Source organism: Crinia signifera, chromosome 1, assembly GCF_055691185.1.
Source record: "Crinia signifera chromosome 1, ASM5569118v1, whole genome shotgun sequence".
Taxonomy (NCBI): Eukaryota; Metazoa; Chordata; class Amphibia; order Anura; family Myobatrachidae; genus Crinia; species Crinia signifera.
Genome location: NC_139217.1, coordinates 172396051 through 172412593, shown reverse-complemented (window position 1 = coordinate 172412593; position 16543 = coordinate 172396051). Strand labels below are relative to the sequence as shown.

General features: G+C 42.6%; 1 protein-coding gene across 1 annotated transcript in view; it reads right to left on the bottom strand.

Annotated features, from left to right (window-relative positions):
• DNAH6 (dynein axonemal heavy chain 6) overlaps positions 1 to 16543 on the bottom strand; it is a 270855-nt gene that overhangs the window by 251811 nt on the left and 2501 nt on the right. Inside the window, 3 exon segments of the mRNA XM_083177142.1 lie at positions 11845 to 12101; positions 12272 to 12448; positions 14053 to 14301. Of these exon segments, the coding sequence (XP_083033268.1) occupies positions 11845 to 12101; positions 12272 to 12448; positions 14053 to 14301 (683 nt within the window).

Here is a 16543-nt window from a genome sequence, read left to right as displayed (position 1 = left end):
CAATACAGTGGAACCCCCCCACAAGTGACCCCATTTTGCAAACTACACCCCTCAGGGAATTCAACGAGGGGTATAGTGTACATTTCAAACCCCCAGGGGTTTCACCAATTGTGGTACAACTGGGCAGTGAAAATGAAAAATTAAATTTTTTACACAAAAATGCAGTTCTGGCTCAAAATTTTTCATTTTCACAAGGAATGAAGGAGAAAAAGCACCCCAAAATCTGTGCCCCAATTTCTCCCGAGAATGGCAATGCCTCATATGTGACCAAAAAATACCAGCTGGGTGCATGGCAGGACTCAGAAGGGAAGGAGTGATTTTTGGATTTTGCAGCTCAGATTCTGGTGGAATGAATGGTGGGTGCTATGTGGCATTAGCAGGACCCCCGAAGCACGGTGAAATGATGAACCTAATAATCCATAGATGTGTGGTATATTTTAAAACACTCCTTTATACATAGGCCGGGTTTGTCGGGACAAGTTTCACAGTGGAAAATAGTATCCTTTCTTATTCCCTTTTTATAGCAAACTTTGCACCTTTTTTGTGTCCTGCCCTTTTTTGCAGTGGAGGGGATTTCGTTAGGAAAATGCTGCCCTGGTACAATACGGGGGCCAGTACTAGAAGTACTGGGGCCCTCTGCCTGCTGGTTCCCAAATATTAGGCCCTTTATGACTTCCTCTTGAAAGTGCATAAATGTCCCCCTCTGGCTGGTAGAACGGAATAGCACGTAAGCGTTATACAGTGCCATCTGGATGATATACACGGCCAGCTTCTTGTACCAGATTTTTGTTTTCCGCAGGGCACTGTACGGCTTCAGTACCTGATCTGAAAGATCCACTCCGCCCATGTACTTATTGTAATCTAGGATACAATTAGGTTTTGAGGTGTGGGTACTGGTACCTCGTACAGGGACGGAGGTGGTACTGTCTCCATGAATTGTTGTCAGTATAAGGACATCCCTCTTGTCCTTATATTTGACCAACAACATATTTTCGGTGGATTGTGCCCTGCTTTCACCCCTTCTCAGTACTTGGGCAATGTGCGTTTTTGGGAGGCCTCTTTGGTTCTTGCGCACAGTACCACAAGCTGCTGTACCTCTTGAACCTAGGGGGATGCTAGTGTAAAAGTTATCCACATAGAGGTGATAACCTTTATCCAGGAAGGGGTGCACTAAATCCCAGACAATTTTTCCACTAACACCTACGAGGGAGGGCGGGCATTCTGGCGGTTCAATTCTTGAATCCTTCCCTTCATATACCCTAAACCTGTGGGTGTACCCTGAGGTGCTTTCACACAGTTTATACATTTTTATGCCATACCTTGCCCTCTTACTGGGAAGGTACTGGCGGAATTTAACCCTTCCTTTAAAATGTATAAGGGACTCGTCGATACAAATACATTTTTCAGGGATGTACATCTCTGCAAATTTGGCACTGAAATGATCAATGACCGGCCTGACTTTGAATAGCCGGTCAAAGGTGGGATCATCTCTGGGTGGGCACTGTGCATTATCGTTGTAATGCAAAAATTTAAGGATCGTCTCAAAACGAGTCCGGGTCATGGCCATACGATGAAGTGGGGTGCTGTACAGAACATCTGTACTCCAATATTGCCTAATTTCTGGCTTTTTTACTATGCCCATATGTAACACCAGACCCCAAAACGTCATCATCTCTACTGCATCTACAGGGGTCCACCTAGCAAATGATGACGTGGGGTTTTGAGCAATAAACTGCTGGGCATATAAATTACTTTGGTCCACCATTAAATTTATAAAATCATCAGAGAAAAATAATTTGAAAAAGTCAATTTCTCTGAGACCTGTTGAATTAAATTGGATTCCTGGGATGGCCAAAAACTCAGGAACCTGGGGCTCAAAATTGTCTGGTGGTGGGGTCCATACGGGATCAATCATTTGGGGGGGGGGTCTCAGCTGCTCTACGGGGGCGTCTTTGAGGGGGTCCCTAATCACTAGAGGAGGAAGATGAGGTTAAGACGAATCCTTCAAATTCCCCGCTTGCATCACTGGCTGTGTCAGAGTCAGAGGCAAGCATGGCATATGCCTCCTCTGCTGAATACATTCTTTTGGATGACTGGGATGACATTTGGGATGACATTTGGGATGCCATTTTTATTTTTGTGTTTCTGTAAGTGTAATGTTTCAACACGTGTATAGTGTAGGGGGGGTACAAACTTTATTTCAACACGGGGGGTATGTAGTGTGTAGTGTGTATGTAGTGCAGAAAAAAAAATACTTTATACAGGAATTTGATCCCAATAAAAAAAAAAAAATTAGATCAACCCTGTGGCAAAAATGCTGATCTGTGATGTACGTCACTCAGCAACTTCAAGGCAGCTTTTGGTACAACCTTGAAGGGGTTAAAAAAAAAAAAAAAAAAAGGTCCTGCGCCAAAAATTGAGCACAGATGTTGGTCAGTAACGTCCGTCACTGAACAGCGCTCAAAGGCAACAGGAATTTGATCCCAAAAAAAAAAAAAATAGATCAAACCTGTGCCGAAAATGCTGATCAGTGATGTACGTCACTGATCAGCGCACAGTGGCCACAGGACACCCACAAAATCACAGTGTGTGTAAAAAAAAATTAAAAAAAGACCCCACAGCACCCTCAAAAGAAAAAAAAATATAAAGGTGATCAGTGATGCGACACTGATTACCAGTGAGGGGCAGCAGGTGCACAACCTTTGGTGCAACTGACAGTGCAACTGACAGCAACTGACAGGTATATATATAAAAAAAAAAAAAACCTGCACCCCCAAAAAGTTGCTGATCAGTTAATTTATACTGATCAGCACAAAAGGGGGGGCAGCAGGGGGGCAGCAGTCAGTTGCACAGGCAGCACAACCTTTGGTGCAACTGACAGGTATATATATAAAAAAAAAAAAACCTGCACCCCCAAAAAGTTGCTGATCAGCACAGATATACTGATCAGCACAAAAGGGGGGGCAGCAGACACAAAATATAGCACTCTCTATCACTCTCTGTCACTATCTCTCACTATCTGTCACTATCTCTCACTATCTGTCACTATCTGTCACTCTATGACACTGCAGCAGCAGCACACAGGAAGCACAAGATCCAGGAAGCATCCAGCTGCTGGCAGCACGCTACCAGCGGTGATCAGGTAAGTATCAGGCAAGGATCAGGTCAGTATATCACGACAGATTGGCACGGTGACCGCTCTGCACGCAATTCCAGACCGGAATGGCGTCTGCAGCGCAGTCACCGTTAGTTTAAATCACGCGCCATGGCTGTGATTGGTCCGTCGGTCCGACGGACCAATCACAGCCTTGGGGGCAGGTGGGGTGAGGTGTGGTCATCACCGGTGACCACCGGTGACCCCCTCACACCCCCTCACACCCGGCGGTGATTGATCCCTGTGTTACCGAGCGTCTGATTCGCCGGTAACACAGGAAAACACTGCGATTGGCTGTTCACATTGAACAGCCAATTGCAGCGATCGCCGACGGGGGGGAGGCATCGCCGCCCCCCCTGGGCATGCTGGGACATGTCTGCTGTCAGGGACAGCAGACATGTTTAAACTGTCACCGCGTCTATAGACGCGGTGACAGTTTAAAGTCATGACATATATATACATGTGTCGGGAAGTACATCCCGGCCATGACGTATATATACGTCAAATGTCGGGAAGGGGTTAAAAGGTAAAGCCAGGATAATTTTGCCTTGTAAATGATTGGCACTTTAAAAAAAAATGGCTAATATCGGTCAACATTTTGAACCTCCAGCAAACTGAAGCCCTATTACATATGACCCTATATATTATCACTTTTCAGCTAACATTATTGTGGGCATATAAAAAAATATGTAGTTAGACCAGCTATAGTGTTAATCAGGGCCACCAAGAGAAATCCTGGGCCCCAGTACAACAACTTCCCAGAGCCCCCCTGGAGGGGGTGTGACTACAGCATTTTGGGGGCACGCTCTGCTGCCTCGTGCACGGTACATACTACACTACCAATACCCTGCACCCACCTCCCTGCACATACTTCACTACCACCACTAGCCTGCACCCTCAGAAATATTGACGCTACCCTGTACCCCTCCCCGCACATTACATTGCTGCTGCTCTGCTCCTAACTACCCGCAGACACTACACTACCTTCACTACCCTGCAAACCCCTCCATGCACACTACACTACTTCCGCTATCCTACACCTCCTCATCATGCCCTACAACCCTCAAACACATAAACTGCTGTTGCCCTGCACCCCTTTTCCTGCACAATACACTGCTGCTAACCTGTACCCCCATTTATGCACACTACACCACTTCTACCTAGCACACCCCTTCATGCACTCTACACCGCTGTTACCCTGCACCCCCCTTAACTGCACACTACATTGCTGCTACCTGGCACCCTCCTTCCTGCAAACTAGACTACTGCCAACAGCAAAAAAAAGTGTCTGACAGGCAAGGGCCCGGGTAAATTGTACCCACTTCCCCCCACCTCTCGTCGGCCCTGCGCACAGGAGCTAGTTTTACACATGTACATAGTTTTATATATATATATATATATATATATTGAACAGAGAAAAACCACACACTGTTCAAATCAGTATATGTTGGTTGCTGGTCACATAAACAATTGCATACAACAACCCTCCACTGGGGAGGAGAGAAAGCAGCACACCACTGATAAAGGTTCAATTTTTGTATTTTGGTATTATTGCATTTTAAAACAGACCGTAAGTGATGCGCCATTCACTGAGCCGGCGGGTGACAGCGCGAAGTACACCGAAGGTGTGCTGAACGCTAGGATCACTGCCTGTAGCTCGTGACGGCGGCACCCACAGTATTGGATCTTCTATGCTGTTATGCCATCGGGCTAGTAGAGATGTAAGCGGCTAAGGTTTACAAGTTTTGGGACAGGAAGTCTTGGTGCGTTCCAAGTGGTACTTCCTTGCGTTCCATTGACACTACAGTGAGTTGCTATTATGCAGGTAAATTGTGTTTGACTAATTTTGGCGGTTGTACGGGCTCTATTTAAATGGCAAAGTAACAGACACCCTTTAGCTCTTGACAAAGGTGGTTGATCCACCGAAACAGGCTGTCGGGCTCATGGGGGCTGCATGAGGCTGCATGATTGGTCACAGGATATATGATCTTTGCCTTACAGATATGATCTACAGTACCAATGATAAGTTTGTCCTGGACCTTACTTTTTTGATTGTCAATATGTTGCCATGTGCCTGAAATCTATCCTTTTTTTTAAATGCAATAATACCAAAATACAAAAATGTAACCTTTATCAGTGGTGTGCTGCTTTCTCTCCTCCCCAGTGGAGGGTTTTTGTGTGTATATATATATATATATATATATATATATATATATTTTTAAAAACCGTGAAATTGGTTTCCAGCTGCACAGTGTCTGTTTCAGTGACTACTATTGCTCAAAAATGATCCCGAGGGGCTTTAGGATGAAAAATTGTCCTACCATAGGACGTTGTGATCCACTTTTTTGCAAGAAGTGGGTTGGCATTTTAAACAAATGCTCTTTTGACGTGATGTTATAAGTAATTGAGCAAGCTATAAAAGAATGTGCTACAACCAAAGAAACAATTACTGAGTTGGAGTCCAAATATCAAGCATCTCTGACTAATGACCCAGAGGAAGATTGGATGAGTAAACTTAATGGACAATTAACTACGTATAAAAGTGAACTACTACAATTTAAAAAAGAAAACTTAAACAAAGTGACCAATGACTACGATCAGCACAAAGTGTACCAATGGTTGTCAGGTGGCAGAAATTATGGACAACAACTTAGACCATTTTTCCGCTAACAAAATCGCCATAATAATTTGATACTGATTCTTTAATTGATCCAACCAGTACTAGAAGTGAGACTGATGTCCCATCCCGCCGAACAGCCCCTTTAGGGGTAAAAACAAGATCAAAGTACCCAAAGCCTCTGCGGCCGGACAAGACGGGGAGGCCAATGTAAAAGACAAAGCAAGAAAACCACCGGTACTAAGAAACAAACAGAAGTAATTATCAATTTGTCATCATATGAACTTAGTCCATCTGAGATACAATTATTATCAAAGGGACTTTCGTTCGTACCTAGGTGCCAATTTGATGAGTTCACTTGGCTGGTGGAAAAATATCATCTCCACAGAAATTTGAGCTTAAAATAATTTTTGGTACTTGTTTCCTAGCACGGTGCCAGCGATTTTAATTGCAGGCATCGGGACCCAAAAAATCGCGTCGATCGCATTGCATGCAACCAAATCGCATGCGATGCGATCGACGCGATCAATGCAATTTTTACATTGGAATCAATGTAAAATGGTCTCTGAGACCCAATTTTACATTGGGACCAATGTAAAATACACCCTAGACCCCAATTTTCATTGCATACCCCCCCCCCTACACATGGGTCAATTGCCCCCCATTGTTAACGCCACCCCACTACTGACGCCAACCCGAAGCGTTGTGAGCGCAGCGAGCCCGTGAGGGGCGGCGGTACACATCCTCCGACCTTTTCATACCCCCACTATCCACGTCGGCATCGAGCGCAGCGAGCCCCGCGAGGGGACACGCATTACTTCACTGGTATTACGCGTCCCCTCGTGGGGCGGCGTTAACAATGGGAGGGGGGGGGGGACATTTCACATATAAATTACCAATAAGGGTAAGTATACAATAAAAAAATCGGGTCCATTGGGCCATTTAACATTGTACCCTATGTAAAATCGCGTTTTAATTTTAATTGCAGGCATCGGGACCCAAAAAATCACGTCTATCGCATCACATGCAACCAAATCGCATGCGATACGATCAACGCGATCGATGCAATTTTTACATTGGAATCAATGTAAAATGGTCCCTGAGACCCAATTTTACATTGGGACCAATGTAAAATACACCCTAGACCCCAATTTTCATTGCATACCCCCCCCCCCCCCCACATGGGTCAAATTGTTAACGCCACCCCACTATTGACGCCAGCCCGAAGCGTGGCAAGCGCAGCGAGCCCGTGAGGGGCGGCGGTACGCGTCCTCCAACCTTTTCATACCCCCACTATCCACGACGGCATCGAGCGCAGCGAGCCACGAGCCCGAAACGTGGCGAGCGCAGCGAGCCCAGCGAGGGGATGCGCATTACTTCACTGGTATTACGCGTCCGCTCGCCACACTTTATAAAATCAACTCCACGCCGATGTGGATAGTGGGGGTATGAAAAGATCGGAGGACGCGTACCGCCGCCTCTCGCGGGGTCGCTGCGCTCGCCACGCTTCGGGTTGGCGTCAATAGTGGGGCGGCGTTAACAATGGGAGGGCATTTCACATATAAATTACCCATAAGGGTGGGTATACAATAAAAAAATCGGGTCCATTGGGCCATTTAACATTGTACCCTATGCAAAATCGCGTTAATCGCGTTGGTCGCATCGCATGCCATTAAAATGGCATGTGATGGACGCGATCAATGCGATTTTATCATTGACAGCTAATTTAACACTGATCCCTATGTAAAATCGCGTTGATCGCGTCGGTCGCATCGCATGCCATTATAATGGCATGCGATGGACACGATCAACGCAATTTTCTCATTGCGGGCAATAAAGGCTCAAAATAGACAGAAAATCGGGTCCATCACGTCCATCGCATACTTTAAGTTAAGGTATGCGATGACCCACGACGGGCGCCGTGCTAGGAAACAAGTACCAAATTTTTTGATAAAAAGTCCTCTTCTGTTGCTGGCACGGACGTTACCAATAAACCATCGGGTGATACTGACATACCACCTAAATTGAAAAAACTATAACCAAGACCAAATTTCGATCCTGTATCAAATAACTCGAGTCTTAAAACGTTCATTCGCCGCATTGACCAAGAAGTTTCAGAAATAGTTAAAAAACCGGCTGAAAATCACCCCAATCTTACCGTGGCTGAAAGAACAGCTCTAAAAGCATTATCCAGTAACACTGATGTGATCGTGCGACATGCGGACAAAGGTGGGGCGATTGTGTTGCAGGATCGCACAGAATACATCAGTGAAGCTATGTGGCAGTTGAATGATTCCTGCACATATCGTCTATTTAAGAGAGACCCGACATCAGTGTACAAATAGGAGTTATTGAATCTGTTAAATCATGGAGTTGATATGGATGTAATTTCTGATGATTTATCTAAAGCCTTATGTCCGGAATTTCCTGTTATGCCAGTGTTTTATACACTTCCGAAAGTATATAAAGGCATAAACCTGGACGCCCTATTACATCATCAAGGGGATCATTGCTTCAACCTACCTACATTTATCTAGACTCAGTGTAACAACCTCTGGTGCAGAAGCACAAGAACTTTTTATTAGATACTACCTCGTTTTTGAGGCACCTAAGTAACATTAAATCTGTTACAGAAGATACGTGGTTAATTTGTGCCGACGTAGTTAGTCTATATACTGTGATTCCTCATGTAGAAGGATGTATGTCTGTGAATAACTTTTTAATTTAAAGTGGTCTCTTTGATATGCAATATATTGATTTCTTCATTATGCTTCTAGAATTTATTTTAACTAAAAATTTCTTCATGTTTAACAGCAAATTCGGTACTTATGTATTATCTGGACTCCCATGTTAAATGCACCCCATTTTTTCATAGCCCTACTATCCAACTACGCATGGAGTTGATTTTATATAGTGTGGCGAGCGCAGCGAGCCACACTGCCCGAAGCGTGGCGAGCCCCGCGAGGGGACACGATCTCATAAGAAAACCGGGAGTCCAGATATTACATAAGTACCGCAAGTTCTATTTGCAGTGCAAAGGATGATCTATGGGCTCTTCAGTAGCACCAGCACTAGCAAATATCTATATGTTTTACTTTGAACAGAAGGTCTTTTTTGAACAGAATAGTTCCAGAGCCTATATATCGTCATATACAAGGATCTGTTCTTGACTTGGACAGGGACAGAAACAGAGTTTAGAGAACTTATTGATCATCATAATTCTACACAATGTCCAGTTAAATTTACCATCTGCATGGACAAAAACAGCATAGATTTTCTTGACTTGTAGTCAGCAAAAAAGATGCCATGTTCAGTACATCTGTGTATTATAAGCCCACTTACCGTAATACAGGTCTACATGTTAACAGTTGTCATCCGGTACCCCTTAAAATGGGATTACCCTAATCCCAGATGATCAGAGTAATGGGCCCAATACATCAGCAATTAATTGTGACAATCTTCAGATCTGGAGATGATTGTCACAATTAATCTTTAACGTGTGGGCTACCCCTTTTGGCGATCCCGATCAAAAATTGATCGGGATGGCCAATCGATTGCTGAATCAGATTTTTAAACATGTTTAATAATCTGGTATTATCTGCGGTTGTTTTTTATATGTATGGGCATTCCCTTTTTGTCTTCTTCTTCTATTTACATTATGAAAAGAAGAAACATCTGAAATGACAATCGATTGAGGTGATGTACAGTATGGGCACTTTCCAGATATGAAGATGCAATCTTTAGATGGGAAAAATCTACCGATCACTGAAATAAATCTGTAATGTGTGGGCAAGTCAAATAGATTGTAGAAACCATTTATCTGGCCAAAAAATCCCTGGATCTGGAAATCCATTAAATGTGATTGCTGATGTATGGGGCCCATAAGGTGAATTAATTATGATGCTGACATGGCCGAAAAACAGCTTAATGATTTTATAGACCGTTTTGTTGCCCGTGGTTACGATCGTACATTTTTGAATAATACTAAAATCAGAGTACTCGATTTAAATCGAGATACCCTGCTGTCAAGTAAACCGCATAACATCTCAGTTTCTAATTCTCGTTTACCATGGGTCAACAAATTTATGATAAAATCTAAAGAAATTCAAACAGTCATTAAAACACAATGGGCAATTATTAAATCTGATAAACAATTACCTTTTACTGAGACAAACATTATGCTATGCTACTCTCGTGGTCTGAACCTGCGAGATCTACTTCTGCTAAATCTGACATCACTCAATAAATTAGAAGGTCATTTTTTATCTAAAAGACCTGGATGCTTCAAATGTTCATGTGTTACGTGCCAATATATGTTAGCTGGTGACAGTTTCAATCACCCACATTCAGGCAAGGGAATGTTAATTAAGCAACATCTTACTTGTAACAGCATGCAGGTGATTTATCAAATCATATGTCCTTGCGGACTTACATATATTGGCAAGACCCAGTGTAAATTTAAAGATAGAATGGCTGGGCAGCGTTCTACCATTTAGGCTGCGCTTATCAATAAGCGCAGTGACCAGCCAGTTGCCCGCCATTTCTATGAGATGAATCATCCACTAACAAGTTTGAGATATCGTATGATCTATCAAGTCGCCAGACCCATGCGAGGTGACGACCGAGGACGATTATTATTAAAAAGGGAAATGGAATAGATTCATAGTCTTGATGTAATTGCCCCCAGAGGCTTAAATGAGCATTTATCTTTTGCAAAGGACACTAGATTTCTCTAGAGGGGCGGGCGCTAATGTAGGTGAAAAAAAGTTTGGTTATCTAATGATTATTTAATTAAAAAATAAATTAATTTATTTGAGCTGCAGAATTAAAAGGAAGTGTTAGTGTAAACACCTCTAATTAGACAATTTAGAACAGTGAGAATTCTGCGCTAATTTCTTCAATTAACCTTAGACTGAATTCACAATGAATAATTCCAACATTGTTTAGAAGTATATTATTTTTATTTCATTTATCTAGCAATAGAAAAGCGAAAATTAAAAAAAACTTTTGCAGCCTTTTGAAATTTATATTTATTCTGACATCATGCCTATTCAGCCTAATTATGCATTCCACTTTAACTTTTAGCACTTTATAATTGTTATATTTGTATTAATTATACCAAACACTGTTTTTTATTATTATATATGTTTATTTTAGTTTGGTGATAGGTACAATAATTGGAGTGAGTATGCAGATGACGTCATCAGGAGCCGCCAGGCGGTCCGGTGTGGTAGGCGTCTCCTCCATATGCACAGGTGATCTTATTTAAGAACCTATCCAACCATATATATATATATATATATATATATATAAGTTTCCTCTTCTGATTAGAAGCTGGAGACACACTAGGTTCAATTGGACGTTGGTTCAAATCCCCCTCTTTTTTTCAAGTGCCACTATCGATGCTCTTCCATATCGGATCTCTATAGAGACACCAAATTTTTTCATGAATTTTAAAGAATCTATTAGATCGACATACCGCTCATCTTGTATACCCCTAAGGAAGTCTCTTCGGAGACTAAATGCGTTGGGTTCTGTCCTTGCGGTTATCCATCAATTGAATTGGAATCAAACGGATGTCTTTTCATTTTTAATAAATGTTATCAAATTGTATATCATTGTATCATTATTCACCTAAACTAATTACTTGAAGGAGCTGGTGCTTGTATTAACGCCCTCTACGCTCCTATTTCATATATATATATATATATATATATATATATATATATGACTAGTGTCCGTGAGTCTCTGAAACACTGCCATCTGCTGGCAGAGAGTGAAACTACATCTCTTTCTCACACATGCACAAACACAGAAGATAGCAGACTAGCGTTCAAAGCTTTTGCTTCGAGTGGGCTTACTAGTAATATAATATAAAGGTAACATTCCCCTTCAGCAATATTCTAGTGGGCTGGCTGGAGATTGATAACGCCTTCCTAGGTGAACAAAATAGTTTAGTCTTATGACAGTGATGTATTGCTACAGCAATAGCACTGAATGCTTATGTTGCCGTATAGGGCAGAGCCCAATTAATTAAGCTAATAATATATTTATTAATGTTTCAAGCACATACCTTAGGTTATATGGGTCATATTCAATTGAAGACTTGGAAACAGCAGGAGTCATGTAAAGGAAGCCTACATTTTTGTTTTCTAGTATTATATTGATGATTTGTAGAGGATCTTTAATATTAGCCCTGATGACGTCTTCTGCGGTCTCAAACACAAAAGATTGAGGAAAAGGAATGATTTTACTCAGACTAGGCCTTGAAAGAGACGTCCTCAGCTGTTTGGGTGGTGTAGGGGACATAGTACCAGAGCCCAGCCGTAACTAAAATGTGATAAAAACAGAAACATGTCTGGATGAACATATGTTGTAGGAAATGTACACATACATTATGCAAACACCAGAAGGTCAATGTTTGGTGCTGTAACAAAAAATGCTAGCCAAATACAATATTGAAGAAATATCAACATTGCAACAGTTTTGCTTTATCCCACCTGTTTTTCTTTCAAGCCATCTGGAAGATCAGGAAGTCTTGCAGGGGATGAGATGGCTTGCAGTCTCTTCTCTGCAGACACTGGGCGTAAAGGAACACCTCGACTTATAAGATCTTCCCTGTTCTTCTGATATATGTATTCAGGGTGATGGTGATCCTGATACACTTTCAATACAGGCTTTAAAGGAGCAAAAAACATAATTGAATGGTTTCCAAATCTTTTTACAAAAGCCATATTATTTCAATAACTGTGCTAATTCCTTTGAAAGGTAACAAACATTAAACAAACAGGGGCAGCCATCAGGGAGGGACTGTGGGGACTCCACTCACGGGTGCAGACAGTAAGGAGGCCCAGGATGGGAGTCCATTTAAACAAAGTTCACATTTCCCATAAACAGTATAGAGGTTGAGTAGTGTGGTCAGTGCTGCAGACACAGGTCTCATTAGGCATGCAGACAGTTTGAGAATGGGAAGGGGTGGGCCCTGCTTATGTTCGCAGTCCCAGGCCCCACTGCAGCCCTGTAAATGAATATGCTAATTGTGTGCTGGTAGAGTATCCTTTATCCCAAATGCTCGGGACCACGAGCATTTTGGATAAGGGATTTTTCTAATAACTGGTGCGTCCGTGCACTCGTGCAATGCACCCCTGGGACCAGAGATTAATTCCTGAAAATTTCTGAAAAACACCAGTTTATGAAATATTTCTGTTTTTGGAATACACGGATAAGGGGGACCCGACCTGCAGTAGCCTGTACAGTTTGGTACAGCTGCAATAGTAGTCCATACAAGATGCTCTGCCTTTGATAGGATACAATTATACAGCACAGTAATCCCAAAGCAGGGCAGCAGTGGACACTCTCTCAGTGCTTTGCAATAGTCACAATCCATGAAACAGAAGAAAATATGGAAATTGTCCATGTTTTCCAGCTACTAGTTATTTATGTATTTATTTTCTCAGACCTCTATTAAGATAATAGAAGCAGACACATGTCTGCACTCTGACATACAGGTGGGATCTGCTACTACAGGCCTATTGTGGTATCAGTGCTTTGGACATACTGAACTTGTGTGATACCAGATGTCACAATACTGGACTTAGAATGGTCCTTCTACAGCCTTATGTAGCAGTTTAACCTCGTTTTGCAGGTTTTGTAAATCCAAATGTGTATTTTAACTAATGAGTTTGTTGCTTTGTATATTGCAGTCCACAAATGTTGCCTTTGCAGCCTTCATAATGATGACTTCTTATTTTGACCTTTTTTTTTTTAGCAGAGGGGGTTATGCAGAGGAAATAAAATTCTGTGCAATGTAGCCTGGAAGAGATTTTCCATGACTGATTTTTGTCTCTGATGATTTAACTAAGTAATTGAAAACAATGGAAAATATGGGATTAGATGATACACTGTACAAGTGTACATTGTGGTTTTATGATAAAAATAAATAAAAAATCAGTACAGTACCAAAAATTGATAATTTATTATAAGTTTAGGATGTGAATACTAATGTCTTTAGAAAGATTATGGTGACATTTTATAGCTAATGTTTGGATTCTGTCTAAAAGAACATGATAGCCCTAAGGTTCTTTTAATGGACATAACTGTACCAGTGACATAGGTATATAACATAGGTATATACCTGCTGTGTACATTTTATAAGAATGAATCATTTCTAACATTAGATAATGTAATATTGGGACCAGATTTCACAAAAAAAAAATCATATTTGTCTGTTCATAAGCTAATATATATTTTTTTAAATACAGATGTTTATAAATTGACTTACCAGGGGTTCCAATTTAATAGCATGCTGTCTCTTCTTTGTGTTTGCCCGTGCTCTTGTGTCATGGGTAAATACTAGGGCATCTGGGTTCGGCAGCATTTGTTTTGGAGCCAATGAGATTATTCTGTCCTTTAATTTGCTCAAATCACGACTCCGTTCCCAGTCCATTGGTTCATTTGTTAGAACCTCATTTATGTGTGATGGAGGTGAGATGCGTACAGATCCTGGCGAAACGTTGGCTGACATTGTGATCTGATACAGAGATATAAAGCAGAACAAATGTTCAAATATAAGGTGATCTACAGGGGATAATTAAGGATGCAAACTGCACTAGCTTCGCTGCATGGAACCAGGGGGGTTCCACATGCTTGTTGAAGGGACCCGGGTCCACACCTCTCACCATACCTAGAGCAGTTGCACATCAGCCAGGGAGAGAAAGAAGCAGCTCTCCCCAGACCAGCATATGATGCTGTGTGCTGGGCTTTATAGGGCCCAGGGAGTTACCGGCTGATGATGGGTTGGTGAAATGATTAATCAGTGCTCACATGGCTGGGAGGATGATCTGATTAATGGATTCCTGGAGAGGAATGGGCTAATGAGTGGGGGAAAGTTAATATTGCTGAGGGAAGTTTTTGGCGGCTGGATGTTGGGGAGGTAACAAGGTACTGATAGTGAGGATGAACGTGTTATGGGTGCTATGAAGGTAAACTGGTTAATTGATTATTGGAGAACAATAGATTAATGAGAGCTGAATGATTGATTGATTTATTTATTAATTAATAGATCATTGAGGGAAACTGGTTAATGAGAGTTGGGGTCAAAATAAATTGATTAAGTTATTCCTGAGTTGAATGAGTTAATGGGTGCTGCAAGTGGGTAAGTTAATGGGCACTGAGCGAGGAGTGAATGTAGAAGTGGATTTCCCACAATGCAAACTAGACACCCGCCTAGGGCCCAGTGGAACTCAAGGGGCCCCATAAAGAATTCCTGGATGTCCAAACATTCTTAAAGGTTCACTGTGCAACTACCACATGATGTCATGCAGACCCACCTGCTCTCCCAGAGTCCCACTGTCTGCACTGTGCAATGTAGGGGAAGCCAGCTGATCAGCCCCAGGACAGTAGCAGCTGCCATGGTACTCACCCAGCAGTGAGGATTAGAGGGGCAGAGGTAGAGTCAGACTGCCAGCCAGTCACTGGCTGGGTGAAGAAGGAGGATGTAAATATCACACTGCCCCCCCCCCCCATCATTAGCATATTGAAGCCATGACGCTATGGCACACATTATGTGCCACCCGCCCGCAGCACGGCATTTTTCATGACTCGCCACGGCCGCACCTGTGCCCGCCTTGCTGCCCGTCAGTCACTGTGTGTCTCGCCGCTGCCGGATCATTTGGAGGTATGAGAGTGTAATTCTAACTAGCCTCCTGAACAGCTACCTTGGAGTCCAGCGGCTACAATATCTAGGAGTTTAAATTATTCTATATCCCCCAGAGGTTATACAAATGCTCTGACAGAGGTGGAGCTTTATTGTGTCTTATGGGCATTACTTGTGTGGCATAATATGTATTGGGCAATACAGTGTGCGCCAATGCGTAATGGGCATAACGGTGTGTTCCATTAAGTGTAATGGGCATTACGGTGTGTTCCATAATGTGTAATGCTCCTTTTTTCGATGCCACGGCTCCTTTCTGTGAGGTCACGCCCCCTTTTCGCTGCGCGGCTTCACCGCACAAGGGTCACGCCTTCTGCAGTTTTCTGGTCCCAGTCCGGCCCTGGGTGTCACATCTCCATTTAAGAGAAGCCGTGGAAATGTATGAATATAAAAGTATAAACAGGGCTGGTTGTGGTGTCCATAGCATTGAATCAAATTCTATCATTTCTGTACTGCACCTAAGTGTTTGACTATCAATCCCCCATGCCAGGCGCAGGATCGCATGCGATACATAGTATGCTGTCTTTTCACATATGTCCTGCCCTTATGATCTCTGGATCCGATGCGCACGGGGCTGCGCATTGGATCAGATGTCAAAACACATCCAAATTGGCAAGTTTTTATCCGATCTGTCGGCCTGATCTGTTGGATCGGATGAAAACATGCCAAAAAGTGTATGGGGGCCTTAAGAAAATGATAGATGTATCTGATTGGTTCTTATGGGCAACACCTTCATTTGTCTGTTTTATAAGATTCGGTACTTGTGTATTTTGCCGGCGCCCATCGCATCGCATACCATAAGGCATGCGATGGTATGCGATGCGATATTGCGCAATATTGTACAATGTCATACAATTTAAAAATTGTATGACATTGTATATGGCATACAATGCCATACAATGTGATGCGATTAAACATTGTATAAGCACCCTAATGGGTGCTTATACAATGTTAAATGCACCCCCACGCCACCCCCCCACTATAAATGTGAACCCGAAGCGCGGCGAGCTCAGCGAGCCCGCGAGGGGCGTCGGTACGCGTCCTCCGACCTTTTCATACC